Genomic DNA, 16,368 nt, shown 5'->3' with positions numbered 1-16,368 from the left:
CTCTGGGAGTTCTGTCTGCAGAGCAGCCTAATTCATCATTTGGTTGCCTTCATCATCGTCATCAGTTGCTGAAATGGTATTCAATGTGTTCTAGCTCAGAGTCTAACTATCATCACTTCTAAAGAAACTTGCAATCGTGCGACTAAATTTAGAGTCATTTGTAATTTGATTTTTCCATAGGACTTCTTTGCAGTTTTTGTTTTCCTTCCTCCTCTGCGTGTTTGCTCTCAGCCGGCTGCCAGTGGGGTGGGATGGGTGAAGGCAGCAGCCCATCTCCGCAGGGGGAAAAGCAGCATCGGTCCTTGCTTCAGATCAACCCCTGACATCCACATCCCCTGGGGATTTGTTAGAAATGCACATTCTTGGGCCCTGCTCCAGACCTGCTGCATCAAGTAAGCGGGTGATTCTGGTCCAGGTTTCTGTGCAAAAGACTGACTTGCTCAGATGCGGGCTTCACTGAGTTACAGACGGCAGTCAAGATTTTAGAAACAGCTGGCTGAAAACGATTGCCTGACTGGCGCGTGACACCCCTCCCCCCCACCCCAGGAACAGAGCCCACTTACATGTATGTTGTCCTCATTTATCATTTATGAGTCTCTGGGGCTTTGACCCCACAGGGCTGCCGATCTGACATGAGGCTTGCTAATGAGAGGCACCTGAGCAGCCCTGCTGCTCACCATTCAGTGCAGCGGAGACGCGTCACATAAGGCAGAGTCGGGTCCATGTTCTTCCACACTCTGCTCTCAGGAAACAAGCAAGGGGAGGGTCCAGAGGTGTCATCTGACACGGATGACAGCCTATTTATCTCCTAGGCAAAAGAGCCGGGGCAGGAAGACAGAAAGAAGCTGACTTCTGTAAGGACGAGCCGCGTGGAAGAGGGGATGCTGGCAGCTGCCTCCACAGACTCCAACTCCAGCACCATGAACGTGTCGTCTGCTCACCTCCACTTTGCCGGAGGGTACCTGCCCTCTGACTCCAAGGACTGGAGGACCATCGTCCCAGCTCTCTTGGTGGCCGTCTGCCTGGTGGGCTTCATGGGGAATCTTTGCGTGATTGGCGTCCTCCTTCATAGCGCTTGGAAAGGGAAGCCATCCATGATCCACTCCCTGATTCTGAATCTAAGCCTGGCTGATCTCTCTCTCCTGCTGTTTTCTGCACCCGTCCGAGCGACAGCATACTTCAAAGGGGTTTGGGACCTAGGCTGGTTTGTCTGCAAGTCCTCTGACTGGTTCATCCACACGTGCATGGCAGCCAAGAGCCTGACGATCGTTGCCGTGGCCAAAGCATGCTTCATGTATGCGAGTGACCCAGCCAAGCAAGTAAGTATCCACAACTGCACCATCTGGGCAGTGCTGGTGGCCATCTGGGCTGTAGCTAGCCTGCTCCCCCTGCCAGAATGGTTCTTTAGCACCACCAGGCTTCATGCAGGTGTGGAAATGTGCCTCATGGACGTCCCCCCAGTGGCCGAAAGGTTCATGGCAATGTTTGGTAAGCTCTACCCTCTCCTGGCGTTTTGTCTTCCATTACTCTCTGCCAGTTTTTATTTCTGGAGAGCTTATGGTCAGTGTAAGAAACGAGGCACTAAGACTCAAAATCTGAGAAACCAGATGCGCTCCAGACAGCTCACAGTGATGTTGCTGAGTATCGCTGTCACCTCTGCTGTGCTGTGGCTCCCCGACTGGATAGCGTGGCTGTGGATCTGGCATCTGAAGGCTGGAGGCCCAGCCCCACCACAAGGTTTCATAGCCCTGTCTCAAGTCCTTATGTTTTCCATCTCTTCGGCAAATCCTCTCATTTTCCTAGTGATGTCAGAAGAGTTCAAGGAAGGCCTGAAAGGCTTGTGGAAATGGATGATAACCAAAAAACCACCAACTGCCTCAGAGTCTCAGAAAACACCAGCTGGTAACTCAAATGTCCCTCCCGACAATGTCCCATCTCCAGAGTCCCCAGCACCCATACCAGAGAGAGAGAAGCCTGGCTCTCCCTCCTCCAGTGTAGACGGAACGGAGAAGGCACAGATCCCCATCCTTCCTGATGTAGAGCAGTTTTGGCATGAGAGGGACACAGTCCCTTGTGTACAAGACAATGACCCTACCCCCTGGGAACATGACGATCAAGAGACGGGAGACTGTGATAAATAGATTAATTTTCCAAGCAAAACAAATTGTGATTAATGTATTTACTTGCACTGCTGCTTGTCGATACTGCACTTTATGACATAAACCATGGTCCAATTACTAACTCTAGGAATTACAAAAATGCTTCACAGTATGCATTTTCAAAATGTGCCATTTGGTAAGTAGAACACCGTGTTAGGAGTCATGGTGATGTTTCAGAATTATATCCTGGCTATCCAAAGAATTAACTTCAGTGTTGTGTGAAGATGCTTCCGTCACACGTGAATAGAAATCCCAGACACTCTCTGTCCCTGGTTCACAACTGCTCTCTTACTGGGTACTCCTGTACTGGCTGGAGTAGAGCTTCTTTGTCAAAGGCTGGACTCCTTTACTTCTACTTTCTTCCTGAACCTGCTAGCCTTAACTTCACTTAGCAAACTTTAGTTCACTTAAGCTCAAAATTTACTTTATGAAAATCCACGTAGATTTTCCATGCCTGAAGGTTGCCAGAATAAGGATCACCACTTCATTGTGGGCTGATTTCAAACCGTGGCTTATTTTGGCTAAGCTTCGCCTTACACTAAAACCTGCTTCGCTAGTCTTTGTAAAGAGGTCTCCGTGAGTCTTCATTTGCTAAATCAGAGGATTTTTGCAGCTTAATTAGCATGACATTCTAAATTCTGATATGGAGAAAGAACTTTAAAAACTGCCCTTTCTCTTCCCAATTACCTACGCTTCCAAGATGCAGGAGCAAAGTACTCTTCTGCAAGCTGCTATCAATCTGTTCCTCCCGATACCTCCTTTCTGTCAAGATAAATATAAACTGTAGTTAATGACAAAAGTATTAATTACTGAAGGCAATCCTCAAGTATAAAGAAGGAACGGAGATGGTGATCTTCCTTCTGTTAAATGGTACTAAATGTCCCCTGAACACTGAACTCACTGAACCCTGCCCAAGTTTTAAAATACCTCAGGGTCTTTGTTACAAAGATGATCAAGAGTAACAAGGAAAAAAAAAAATAATAGGAAAAGAAAAAATTCCATGGATACAGGACAGAATTTGGCTAAGAATAGAAAACAAACAGCACAAAGGCGATGGAGAAAGAAAAGCAATACTACTAAATTTTGTGTTCCCAAACACTTTACCAATATAATTCAAGTAAAAGGCAACAACTTCATTTTACAACAAGGTAAATCATACCCAATAAAACAATCATTATGATACATTTCTTTCCCTATTAAACATAAGGACATTTATCCATGATTCTTGATTACTTTATAATGGAACTCTGGGGTATTTTCATTGTGGGGTTCCCTCAGAAAAAAACCTGCCATTTTGCCAAGCCATGGGGAAGTTAAAATACAAAAATATGCTGTGGATTGAATTTGTATTTTTTAAAAAATGTCCAGTCTATGGGTTTTAGGGTATGTTTTTTTGTCTTTACAAATGGTCGTGGTTTGCTTTCAACACAGAAGATAGGGCTGATTTCATTTTATCTGGTTCATTACAAATTTTTATTTTAAGGCTCACAAGATCACAAAGTACAATTTAACCCAAATACCCAAATACTGTTTTGTGAGACAGTTATACAAAGGGATTACCTTGAAAACTGTGGTGAACTATTTGAATTAGATTGTTCACTATATAATATAGTAAATGCTGGATGTGAGCTTCCACTGTTTTGACATTTTAACTTGTAAACAAATAAAAACAATTGCTTTACTTCAGATAGTTTTGGAGACTTAGAGCTGTCTTTGTCTTGAATGCGCCTTTCAAAATCATCACTTGGCACAATGGGGCTTTATGGGGAGGTCAGACCTTAGTATTGACATAGGTCTCAGGGTAAACTGTATCACATATCTTTAAGGAGTTTGACAGTAAGCGCCAAGTCAAGATGCAGATACTGAAACACAGTGTAATTATGATGACCTTTTCATTAAAAACCTAATATACAGAGTCCTGACTTGGTCTTTTAAAGAAATCTGCATAGTAAAGCTTGATTTGCACCTTAAATGAACAGTCAATCCCAAATACTTTACAACAGAAGTAGGAAATTAGGATAGGTATCACCAAACCGTTGGTTTTTTTTTTTTTTTTTCACACTTTTCAACTGTGAGAAACAAAACAGTGAGTGGGCAAACACCACTACGTGGAATTCAGAACAAAATAAAGCATTCTAAGAGCTTTCACTTCTGCTGGCCAGTGATATTCCTACAACACCTGTGCTCCTTTTGGCAAACACTTCAGTTTCATGCCTCACAGAACTTAAAAATCACTCAATGGGTTTATACAAATGACCTTCAAAAAAGGGGGGGGAAAGGGGAAAAACTATCTTGTTCATTATCAAATTGTACAGGTTAGGACCTTAGTCAGTTAATTCCAGTTTCTCACATACATGATTTCTGTAACAATTAATATATTTAAGCTAAGTACTAAGTAATGTTAAGTGTGAATGAGTCTGTATGCATGTGATCTGTGTCTGTGTGCACAGAACATACAATCTACTGGTATTTCCTCATTTTAGGTTTTGCTGCAATCACAGGAGATGGGAGAGAAAAGGGAAGAGAAGTTATCCAATTAACCCATTTTTCTTAAACATGGATGTGGTACTCTGAAATGAGAAATCTATGAAGGAATGAGACAGGAATCTTTAAAGTGGGGAGGTACAGCTAGAAAGAGCGAGTGGAGGTCAAAGGTACGTTCCACGGTATGATGTGCAGGGCACACTGAAAGGGTGCCAAGAAGGCTTCACCATCAATTGTGTTAACATAGAGACAAAAACAAGAAAACACACAAACAAAAAACCAGCATCTTCTTGCTATGAGGCAGTAGGATATTGCTAAGAGACTGAGCACCAAAATGGTTCTTTACAAATTCCTTCCCTTTTATACTGCAAATAATTTATTATATTCAAGCCTTTAAAAACTATGTGATATATAGGATTGGAAGTCAACTTTCTCTGTGCCAAATTACAGTTGCTACTGCTTTAATGAACAGGTTTAAAAGATGTCTTTGTTATAGGTTCCACAACAATAATCATATACAATCCACACATATAAAAAGGGTTGGTTTATTGTAGTTCAAATACATAAACTGAACATTCAAACATCTTAAAATTAAACTTTAGAAACAAAAGTTTAACATTCAAACTGGAGTATAGTTTACAGGGAACACCCAAGAAAGATAATTTGTTGTCTAATCCAGAATATTTGATAAAGATCACTTAATGGTAAATAAAATGTGTTTAACCATCAGTCCTATTCTGGCCAACATGTTAGTTATGACCGTGGTTCCATACCTGAGAAGAAATTACTAAATAAATCTTCTCTTAGGCTAAACAAGACTTGGCCTAGAATTCAGAGGGGGTAATCAAAGCACGTAAGTGAACAAACAAAACTAAAGTGTTCTTTAGAGACAAAGGTAAAAGTATGTCCATTATAATAATCTTAGCCTCTGGAAGATAAGAATTCAATTTTCAGTGTTTTCTCTTTTACCCGCTTTAAAAAACAAAATCAAAACAAAACAAACCCTAACTTAGGTTTTCTTGGAGTCTGTGGTATTTGCATCTTGCAAGTTCAAACCACAAATGCTCTTACGTCTTGCATGTTTAACACTGCTAGAAAGAACGTCACCAAAAGTCACTGACTTCCACACCTCATAAAAGGATGAATTTTTAGCTTCAAGATTTTAGATTTACTAGAGACAGCCTATATTTGAGTATGTATGTCAGTCATGCCACACAAAGAAAAGCATAAATTATTTCCAAAGTGTTCTCTGTTCAGAAACTTCACGAATGCTTCTCCTTCTGTTCGTCAGATGGTTCTCCAATAGTCTGACTAATGCACATACATGTAAAAACCTGGAAATTGGCTCATGCAAGCGTTTTTGAATTAAGATACCCCTGTGGAAGAGTACTGAGAATTATTTTGTTGATCGTCTCGTGGGCTCTGACGCTGTGGGAGGTGGGGGTGGACCCCGGCGATCCAGGTCATCCACATAGGCCACAATCAGTTTACGCCTCTCTTCTGGCACACAGTCTAGTACTAGATACCGTTTGTCGTTCTGCAAAATTTTTTCTACATCTTTCAGGTGCTGATCAGATTCCTGGATTAGCTTTTTGGATCTGAAATAAGAAAACAAGTCCAAGAATTACTGACTGCTGTTCACAGGTCTTTCAGAAATGAGCTGGAAATGTCCATCTAGTTCCTAATTGTGTTTCCATTTTTTTTTTTTTTTTTTTAAGAAAAATTTCACTGCAGTGGTCACCTTTGTAAATCGCCTCAGCAAAGACTCCAAGGAGTGAAAGGGCCTCAGAAGCTGAATTACCCTCCCACCCCTACTGGTGGTCCCTCCAGATCAGGGCTGAGGGTGGGTGGGTAAATCTTGCCCGTGCTGTACCTGTTCTGTGGATGAACAGAGGACTTCAGTCTGCGGGGCTGCCAATCCCAGCATCTTTCACAAGCTTTCACTTTCACATCTTTCACTAAATTAACTATAAAAATGTAGAAAGAAGTCTTACTTCACATCTAATTTAAAAGCCCAAGCTGATGCAAAACATTAAGGATCCTGACCAAAAAATCCAATGACAAAATACCTAAAAACCACACCCTCAGCACTATCTATCCTCCCGTGCACATACCCTTCATTAAGATGTTTCCAATTTTTCTCTTAAAGGAAGAAAAGCTGGAGCATGAAACAAAACTGCTTTCCTGTGCACTGACTGCTAAGCATTGAGCATTGTAAACTTGTTTTCCTGATGGTAAAACGGTTGGAAATGTGGAACTACTGGGCACGTTACAGAGAAATCTTGTCTAGAAACTCTGATTTTTATCGTTTAAACTTTGTATTTAAAAGTATCCAGCAAACTACTATCATCTGGAAAAAAAAAGGTTTTGCTGAGCTTAAGAGGATTTCAAGCTTAAGAAATGTTCCACAACACTGAATAGTCTTCACAGGAGGCAGAGACAATGGACAGTGAAGGACTGTTTAAGAAATCTCTTCACAAATACAACTCTTATCAAGCGGGGGGTACTCCTAAAAAAGCAGTGAAGTAAAAACAAAAGTGTGTTTAAAAAACTGGATGGGTGGGTAACACAAAATAAGAATTGACATCTGGGCCCTTTCTTTAAAAAAAAAAAAAAAAAAAGTAAGGTAGACATGGGCTGTATTTGGCCTTTAATAAAATTGGCTTCTTCTTATTCCTAAAAATTAATAATGTCAACATGTGTGTGAATGCATAGAATGCTCTGGCCATTAGAGTAAGGACTAGTAAAGACAATGACTGCGGATATGAAACATTTCATTGCACACACCTATATGTTATAAATTTGGTCTCTTTCAAAAGCGTCCTGAAGTCAGCTTTGGCTGTGATGTACTTGTCTCTGATGTATTCTTCAAACTCTCTTTGTTTTTTCTGCAAAAGGACAGTAAGATTTAAAAAAAAAAAGTCACAAATTCCAAAATTACTATCAATTATTTATTAAACCGGTAATTTGTAAGTCACATCATAAATAATTCCAAAGAAAAAGGCTAGAAAGTACATTTTTGTTCATGCAGCATTCATTAAACTGCAAAATATGCAATGTACATTTTTAAGGCAAAAAGAAGCCAAGAACAAGGAACCACTCAATATATTAGCAGTAGCTAAAGCCCGAGGGCTTGCAATGTGCTACACTGTGCTGAGGGTTTTATCAGGATATCTCCTTTTGTGTTCCTAACAACCTCAAGTGGTAGACACTCTTGAAAATAAAGAAATTAAGGGGGTATTTCCTGTAGACTGTACTTCTATCTTCTAACACCAAGACAATAATGTGGTATAACTTATGGAGAACCCCAAATAACATTCATAACTTAGTACTAACTGATCCTGAGCATTTAGCTTTCCTAGTAAGGAACAGGCATAATGGGTATAAACTCTTTGGGCTAATATTAATAATGACAATAATAATAATATTAAAAAGTATTATTGTCAATTTAAACAATCAGAAAAGTTAGAAACTAAGACTAGACCTGTCAGCTATCGGTCCACCACTCTTTCCCAGCCATGTGTACTTTGTGGTCCACACATCTACAATCCATCTTAAGGAAACAGGGGGAAGAATAATAGCTCTATGGGGTTGTGCACCCTAGACCTAGAGAAACCAACTGGGAAAGGATAATGATGGGGAGAAGGAACAAATGAAAGGCCAAGGGATAAAATAAGACTGCGGTCAGCTACCCTATCCTTGGCATCATTCACTATTTCAGAACCCAGGGGAGCTCATTTTCCACACAGGAGTGAGAGCGTCCCAGAACAGGGCTCAGCTTCTATAAACTTCCCCCATCTGCAGTTCCTCTACTCCAGTCTCCGGGGCATGTAACAACAAAAGATCACATTATGGCATTCTGCTAACATGGCTCTGGTGCTCTGACAGCCTGGTATCCATGGCCAGGTTGAAAATGTCTATGTAGTGGGACCTAACTATACCAGAAACAAAAACTACAGCTTCAGTAAAGCTCTAACATCCCAGAACACAGGCTTAACCCCAAGGATGACATTTTTACAGTTTCTACTTTGATGTCTTATTAATGTATAGTGCAAGATAAAAACATATGACCTTAAAATTCAGATTTACTTCTCATACTCTTAAGTTATTCACTTAAAACCATCAATGTCAGTTTAATCAAAATACATACTGGTGGTGCTGATTAAGCCCACATTTAATATTTATCAACTGACAGTAAATCTCAGACAAAATCCTCTTACCCTGTCACTGGAGGAGAACTTAATGCACCGAGGATCTTCCTTAATGATTTTTTTTACTTCTTTCCATGTGGATGTTAAGGTAATCTTTGAAAGGCAAGGAATAAAAAACACAAATACAACTCACTTTCATCGCAAAGATCAAATGGCGGCAGCACATACGGTACACAGTATTGCACGCTGGCCTACAATCTCCTGTAATAATGCCCAAATGTAAATGGACTAGCTAGAGACAGGAAGCAGCTTTAATACAATTTCTTTTTGTTGTTGGCCACAAGAGTTATATTCATGGTCCTATTTCAAGGTGGCCTAAGACAATCACCTGCAAACCCTGAATCCCCATAGGCAACACTGTAACTTCTGAAGAAACCACCACCAAAAGGAGAGATCAGGTATCAGAAGAAAACGTGAACGACGGAGGGAAGAAAGGGACCATGGGACCAAACTGAAAATGGAGCAAAAGATGCAATCCACTCAGTCTATCATTCTATCATTAGGAGGGATCAATGATCACACAACAAAGCCCAATATCAATCACCAGGAATGTGAAAACTGCGGCAGGAAGTAATTTCTAAATAGTTAAGAATGCCATTAACATTTTACTTAAAAAAGAAAAGAAAAACGGGGGAGGGGCAGAGAGAGAGGGAGACACAGAATCGGAAACAGGCTCCAGGCTCTGAGCCATCAGCCCAGAGCCCGACGCGGGGCTCGAACTCACGGACCGCGAGATCGTGACCTGGCTGAAGTCGGACGCTTAACCGACTGCGCCACCCAGGCGCCCCTGGAATTATTCTTAAAGACCCATCTAGATTAAAACAAGGAAAATAAGAGACTTACTGCAGAAGTTTCATCCAGAAGTTGCCTAAAGTGCTCCCTCTTCTTTTTGGTAAGTGCTTCAATGTGTTCATTAAAAAGTTTCTCTTTCTCCTCTCTTTCCAACAAGGATCCAGATTCCCAACGGTGATCTTTTCGGAGAGTCCTCCGAGTATCAGACCATGACACATCTGAAGAACGCACCTAAAAACGTACCAACAAATTCTATCACCAAAGATCTCTTTTTTCACATTTCAACAATAAAAGGCTTATTTATCTAGTTTAGGAATGATACAATTAATAACGGAAGCTTCTGGTGACTCCACCTTAAACAGTCACTAAAAATCTGCTTCTTTAAACCAGAAATCCCACCTCTCAGAGCTCACCCAAGCAAGCTATCAAGTATGGATTCAGAGGTGTAGAAAGATGAAGAGAATTACTTTAATCATACTTAGGCACTCTATTTAACATCTTACCAACCTTCAGTAGGAGAAATGGATAGAAATAAAACAGGAAATATCTTGCTACAGGACTAAAGAGGTGACAGGAAAAAAAACCCACCAACAGATCTTGAGCTCAAATTTGTATTTATCAACTACATACTGGAAGTGACATTTCAAAGCATAAGCAAGAATTAACTTGGTAAGAGAAGACGTGACAGATCAGGCTGGTTCAACAACCAGCACAAGGCTATGCCTCACTGCTGGTAATGGCAATACAAGTTACTGCTAGTTACACCACTGCCAATGCTAAGAAATACGGGAGGCTAAAAAGACAGAAAGGTGAGAAAGAAGAAAAATATAAAAACATTTATTTAATCAACATTTATCAAGCACCGAAAAATGAGTCAGCTAAACACGGAGCTTGGTACTGGAAAAACAAAGTAAGACACTACCCCTTCCTTCAAAGGACTCAACTTTTTTAAGAGAAGAGAGGCAAGTAAGCAAGTAACGGCAAAAGCACATAATAAGTGCTGTGAGGTATATGCTGACCACAGGGCAGGCAAAGGGAACAGTGAAAACAAATCTGCCTTAGATGGGTCAAGATCAGCCTCACAGAAGAGATATTTGGGTGTGCTCTTGAAAAATGAGTTTTCAAGCGCACTCGAAGTATTCTAGGTGGAGGGATTAGCATGACTAATGCCAGAATTCATTAGGTGTAAATATGGTTCATTAGAACTAAGTGCAGAAAGGCTAGAGCTTAAAGGGGCAAGAGAGAAAACCAAAGAGGGTAACGTAACATGAAGGTGGTGGGGGAGTTAAGGAATGAAGTCATATATTATGCTAAGACAAGTGAATTTTAAATGTTTGCAACCACTAAGAGTAGAGAAGCTTCTCTCTGTGAAAGCAACAGGGAGAGTGACAAAATCAGATTTGGTTTTTAGGATGATTTCTGTGACTGCGATAAAGAGAATGAATGTGGGGAAAAGTAAACGCAGGGAAAGAAATCAGTGAATGACTGTAACTAGCCAGAGAACAGAAAGAGGAAACTCAAAACATACCAGCAGAAGCAAGGGAAGAAATCCAAAGAACTGACAGTAGTAGTAACAACAAGAGTCCTTATGAAAGAGAGAAAAGGAATAGTAGGAGAGATGGTGACACAGAGAGGGGACAAAACATGTGGAACAGCAGAGTGGCCTCGGTGCACTGGCTATACAGACAAAACCCTACACACCTCAGCAACCCTGGGTGATGTGCAGAAGCGCTGGCAAGAAAATTCCAGAGTATCTATCTCCTGGGGTCAGTACACCTCCAGTCTAGACCTCATACCATTTACATGTACAATCATTCATCACCACAGTGGTGACCCTAAATCACCAAGCAAAAGGTTTAATTCTATTCAGCACATTTTGTTTATTATTATGGCATGTGAGTGTGTGATAATTTAAGATGACTTCCATCAAGAATAAAAAGTTATCTTTGAGACTAAAAGATTATACATTTTTATATGTACAAAGAAACTTATGAAAATGTTAAGTAACAATGGTTTTCTTATTCTAGTGGGTGCTAATACTATTTTAAAACACTTTATGAAACTTACCAAATTATATCTCTCAGATTCCATTTAAAGAATATTAAAATTTGCACTAACAAGACAACCTAATAGATCTCTAATATCCAGTACTTAAGGGACAGGGCTGGGGGGGGAGGAGCAGGGACTGAGAGGAATATATACCATGTCAGATAAAAGAGCCTTGAAATTCTGGATAGCTTCTTCTCGTTTGTGTTGCTCTCTCTCTCGATCTATTTCTTTTGTTTGTTCTGAACGTGCCTTTTGAACCTCTCTTTCTCGTTCTCGAAGGCTTGCCTCAATGCGGGCTTGCCTTTCAAGCTCCTTTTCTTTTTCTGAGTCCAAATTCTATAAAGTAAAATTACATTATCAAGATATGTTTCCAGAGTAAGTGGCTTGCCAAATACAGAATTTCAAACCTGGGTTTTACCAAGAATATACATTAACACTGTACCTCGTTTCCAAATCAACTACATGTGCTAGAGATCCTTATATTAATTATACTGACAGGAAAAATTCCAAATCCCAAACAGCAGCTAATACCTTTATGATGCAATTAAGAATTTTCTTATTCCATATTTATAGTATAAATAAACACAATAGTTACCTTGGCTATTTTTTCAATGTACTGTTTGAAAAGGTCTTCTCTCATTGAAGAACTATCCACTGCCTTGTAACGTGGATCACTTTCTACTTTGTCTTTTACTTTGCTCCATCGGGACTGACTGTCCAAGTGATGATTAGATAACAGTTCAAAGAAATCCGATTTAATCTGTATTTCAAAACATATCAGGGAATGGGGGGTGGGGGGAATCCACCATGAGAAATTCCTCATATACAAATGTTTACAACCAGAAAAAATTGTTCACTTACCTTAAAGACGAGAATAATAACTTTTTAAATTCATTTATTTATAGTGGAATAAATTTTAGTCAAAAAGAGTATTAGAATTGCTCTTTCATGATAAATATAAAAACCAACAGACATAAACTCTCATTTAAAATCTACCAAACTCAAGATAAATCATTTTCTCCAAATTATTCAAATACAGAAAAAAAACTTTTTTAGGTTGTTAACTTTTTCATTTCAGCAATGCCACGTTTTTATAAGAGAGAAGAATTTATATTTATTTTTAGATAATCAGGCTTATGAACTGACAGTAAACTACATTTTAATATCAAGTTAATAATAATGACTTATTTTAAAAAGTAGATGAATATAATTTTTGTTTGTTACAATAGGGGAATTTAGAAATAGATGAGCACAAATAATAAGTCTCATTCATTAGAAACTTGGAACGGTACTGCCAAATGTCTAAAAACAAGTAAAAAGCAGGGTAAATTTTTGTATTTTAATTTAAAAAAAATCAATGCCTGTACCCTTATATATAAATTATAGGATTTCTATGATCATAATTAATCATTACTTTAAAAACTATATTCAGATTTTTGGTATTTTTTAGCATTAAACATGTATACCTTTATAACTCAAATCTGTTAATAAATTAACATTCTGAGCCAATCAAGTACCAACTCAGTAAAATTACACCAAGGTTATTAAAAGATATTAATCCTTTGGTAGCAACATGTACAATACTTAGAATCCTTCTCCCAAACTGTAATTCTTATTTTTTTAAATAGGGGATAAAGAAATAAAGAAAGCGTTTATTTTTACATAACTTTGAGGACCTGTTTTAAAATTCAGTATCATTCAAGTTATCTTGTACTCCTATGAGGGGAGACACCAGAGGCAGCCAGTCAATTCAATAGAGAAGTCAGACCATGTCAAGAACCTCTCTTCCCTGTAGGAATTAAACATGCTGGCTTCCCACGTGACCAAAGGAATCAGAAATTAGAAATGGAATCACATTCTTTCTGCCTATTCCAAACTCTCATTTCCCCTAACAGAGAATTAAGAGAGGATAATGTCGTTTCTGGAAAACACTAGTAAGATTATAAGAAAAGACTTTCTTTCCTACTAGAGAATTTTTTAAAAACCAAGAGCTAATCAGCTGTGGATTTCTTTTACTACTGAACTTGGCTCTTGACTTTGTAGTAATAAGAAATACTCATAAATCCAGTATTTTCACACAATGAAAAAGCAACTACTTGATATAGTGATGTAACAATTTTTCTGTTCATCTTGTCTACTTTGTATCTGACATGATGAACACCAAATTCCTAGATGCCTGTGAAAACTAGAAAGCAAAATTTACAAAATTTATGTTAAATAAAACATGCAAGCTACTTTAAACAGGAATCTTTCCAAGCCAATTTCCAAGTCAATTTATATTGACTTAAGACAATTTTCAAATATTAGACACAAAGCCTACAAATGATTATCTTACAGTTTTAAAAATGTGTGATGTATAAACAGTGAATTTTAAATAAAATTAAATTTTAACTTCCTCTCACTGTGGATATTACCATTACAGGCTATACATGGCTTACCAAAGCTGCCATTTGTATGAGAACTATCAACAACTGCATAAATGTCAAAAAATTTAAGTTACCCATTAGCAGCAATCCAAGACTCCACATTCCCCATCTTCTTCTCTCCCCAAATCAAAGTACCTTACCATCTAGGCTGTTCACTTTAACAGGGAAAAACAGTCTCCTAAGCCTAATGTACTGTAACATACTTAACTTGTTCAGAAGAAAATTTAAGTGAGGAAAGAGAGAAAAATGCACTTCATGAGAGGATTAACTCTATTGTGTGCAACTTCAAATGTGTTGTTCCAAAAGGTATCTTATTTGAACCACAGTTTTATAAAAATGGGTTATAGAGTATAATAAAATTTAAAAAACCTTGAAGGTAGCTACTTTGGCAGACAAAACAGTCTAGCAGAAGTAAGCAGAATTTTAGGGGCATTTTTTATAAAATGGAAAATTACCAGTGAAAGCTACCTGCAAATGATTTTTCTCTTTAGCTTGAAAATGTCTACCAAAGGTGGGGGCTACTTCACCAAAAGTCAGTGTCCTTTACAGGTTTTTGACTTAGCAAAAAACTTTTATTATCTGGCTGTTAACTGCATTACCTCAATACTACAAACAGCAATTAGAGAATCATAAGAATAAAGAAAGCAAACTCCAATAAACTAGCACCATGCTACGAGCACTAATCTTACTATTCAATTACATACAGCTAAAATGGGGTTTTAAGAAAAACAGTATAGACAATATACTTCATAGGGATAATCATTAAAAGTCATGAAGAGTGTAATAAAACTTCATTAACCAGCTACTTCTCAGACCGTGAATATAAAATACACTGTATTTAAACTCTTAAAGATTTGTTCCCAGGGCCTAGTTAGTAAGTAATTTTGCATTCTTTAAATTGGCTGAGAAAGTTCCACTTATTTCCTGCCTCTTTTTTAAAAATTTAGTAAAGGTACAAAGCCAAACCTATAACTTAGAGAATTATTTTATAATCAAAAGAAAGTAAAGCTGAATACAGTAGGTTTATTTAGATACAGTATCTATTTAATTTACTTTAACACATTTTGGGCACAACTCTCATCACTTCATAAGGAAAAAAGACTAAAAAAATGTAAAGTACCGGAACTGCGGGAGGCTAAAGTCACCACACAGAGATACCAATTCTTTCCTCACTAGGGAATCCCATAATACTTTGCGTATCAGTGATTGACAGCTGTCAGACTGAACTGATTGACAGGCCGCACAGCACAAAACTGTAAAGTCTATCCACTTGTTATAAAACAGAATACACAAAATAGTTACAAAAAGAGTGTTTAGAAAAAGAACATTGGTTATAAATGCAAAGAGAAAAACATTCAATTTGTATAAAAGCAATCACACAGTATCAACTATTTATTTTACTTGGTATTCTTTAATCAAATAAGGTATTACCAAAAGTCAAAAGTAGCAAACAATACATTAACATGATTCTAATTCAGCATACACGATGTTTACACAGAACTCAATTCTGCACATTTCCTGAGAAGCATAATCATTTGCGGAAAAAAAAAAGTTAATGGTGAAATAATAATTCTGGAAGAATCTCCACTGAAGCCCAAGAAACCAGATAATCAGGAAATTTCAGATATTTCTGACAAAAGTTATTTCACCAATACTGTTGCTATTTACAGTGCAGGAGGCTTGAGCCCATTAAGAATGGTATTACTTCCCTCATGACATTCCTTAATAGAATTTGTGATGTTTTAACTTTCTGGAATGAGAGCCCATTTTAAATGTCAAAAATGATTAGGCTTCAGAGGTTCTTCATCTCCATCCACAAAGCACACAGGGGGACTAAGGAGAGTGGCTGCGTGTTCTGATGGCCCGCGCACCTCCGGTGCGGTCTCCACCCGTCTGCCTCCCCAGTGGTGAGCTCCTCTCCGCTCCTGACACCACTACCAAGTGACATTTGGAATTCATTAATCTTTCATAGCTGACCTTTATTTCTGATAAGCAATAATTTATATGTAAGATATGTTTACTAAAAGATTAGAAAGTCACTAAAATGCTATCTGTTAGAAGGCAAAAAAGATAAAAAAGCTTTTTAAAATTTAAAGGTTACCGATTAGGAATCTTGAATTTTAGCAGGCACCAGTGAGTAGAAAGATCTAACAGTCAGTTCCGGGTGTACTGGGCAAACTCAGTATTAATAAAATTTAAAGCAAATCTATGTACTTTAGTAAACTTATTAAAATGAGCATTATGGAA

General features: G+C 38.3%; 2 protein-coding genes across 6 annotated transcripts in view; one reads left to right on the top strand and one right to left on the bottom strand.

The window, feature by feature from the left end:
- Positions 1–760: 760 nt before the first annotated feature.
- On the top strand, positions 761–2,241 carry GPR151 (G protein-coupled receptor 151). The gene has a single exon (XM_015083164.3). The coding sequence runs from the start codon at positions 882–884 to the stop codon at positions 2,139–2,141; it is 1,260 nt and encodes a 419-aa protein (XP_014938650.1). The 5' UTR covers positions 761–881; the 3' UTR covers positions 2,142–2,241.
- A 2,930-nt stretch (positions 2,242–5,171) lies between these two features.
- The window catches only part of TCERG1 (transcription elongation regulator 1), a 60,843-nt gene continuing 49,646 nt past the window's right edge, over positions 5,172–16,368 (bottom strand). For 4 of the 5 annotated variants that reach the window (XM_027042267.2, XM_015083168.3, XM_027042286.2 and 1 more), the window contains 6 exons: positions 12,291–12,455; positions 11,849–12,031; positions 9,698–9,877; positions 8,864–8,947; positions 7,431–7,531; positions 5,172–6,241 (listed from right to left, as the gene is read on the bottom strand). In XM_027042267.2, the coding sequence (XP_026898068.2) occupies positions 6,040–6,241; positions 7,431–7,531; positions 8,864–8,947; positions 9,698–9,877; positions 11,849–12,031; positions 12,291–12,455 (915 nt within the window). In that variant the 3' untranslated portion in view covers positions 5,172–6,039. Of the gene's footprint in view, positions 6,242–6,516; positions 6,611–7,430; positions 7,532–8,863; positions 8,948–9,697; positions 9,878–11,848; positions 12,032–12,290; positions 12,456–16,368 lie in introns of all 5 variants that reach the window. The other variant, XR_003414946.2, reaches the window with a different exon arrangement.

The sequence above is a fragment of the Acinonyx jubatus genome, chromosome A1 (genome assembly GCF_027475565.1).
Source record: "Acinonyx jubatus isolate Ajub_Pintada_27869175 chromosome A1, VMU_Ajub_asm_v1.0, whole genome shotgun sequence".
In the NCBI taxonomy this organism is placed as follows: Eukaryota; Metazoa; Chordata; class Mammalia; order Carnivora; family Felidae; genus Acinonyx; species Acinonyx jubatus.
This window is presented reverse-complemented; position numbering and strand designations above follow the sequence as displayed.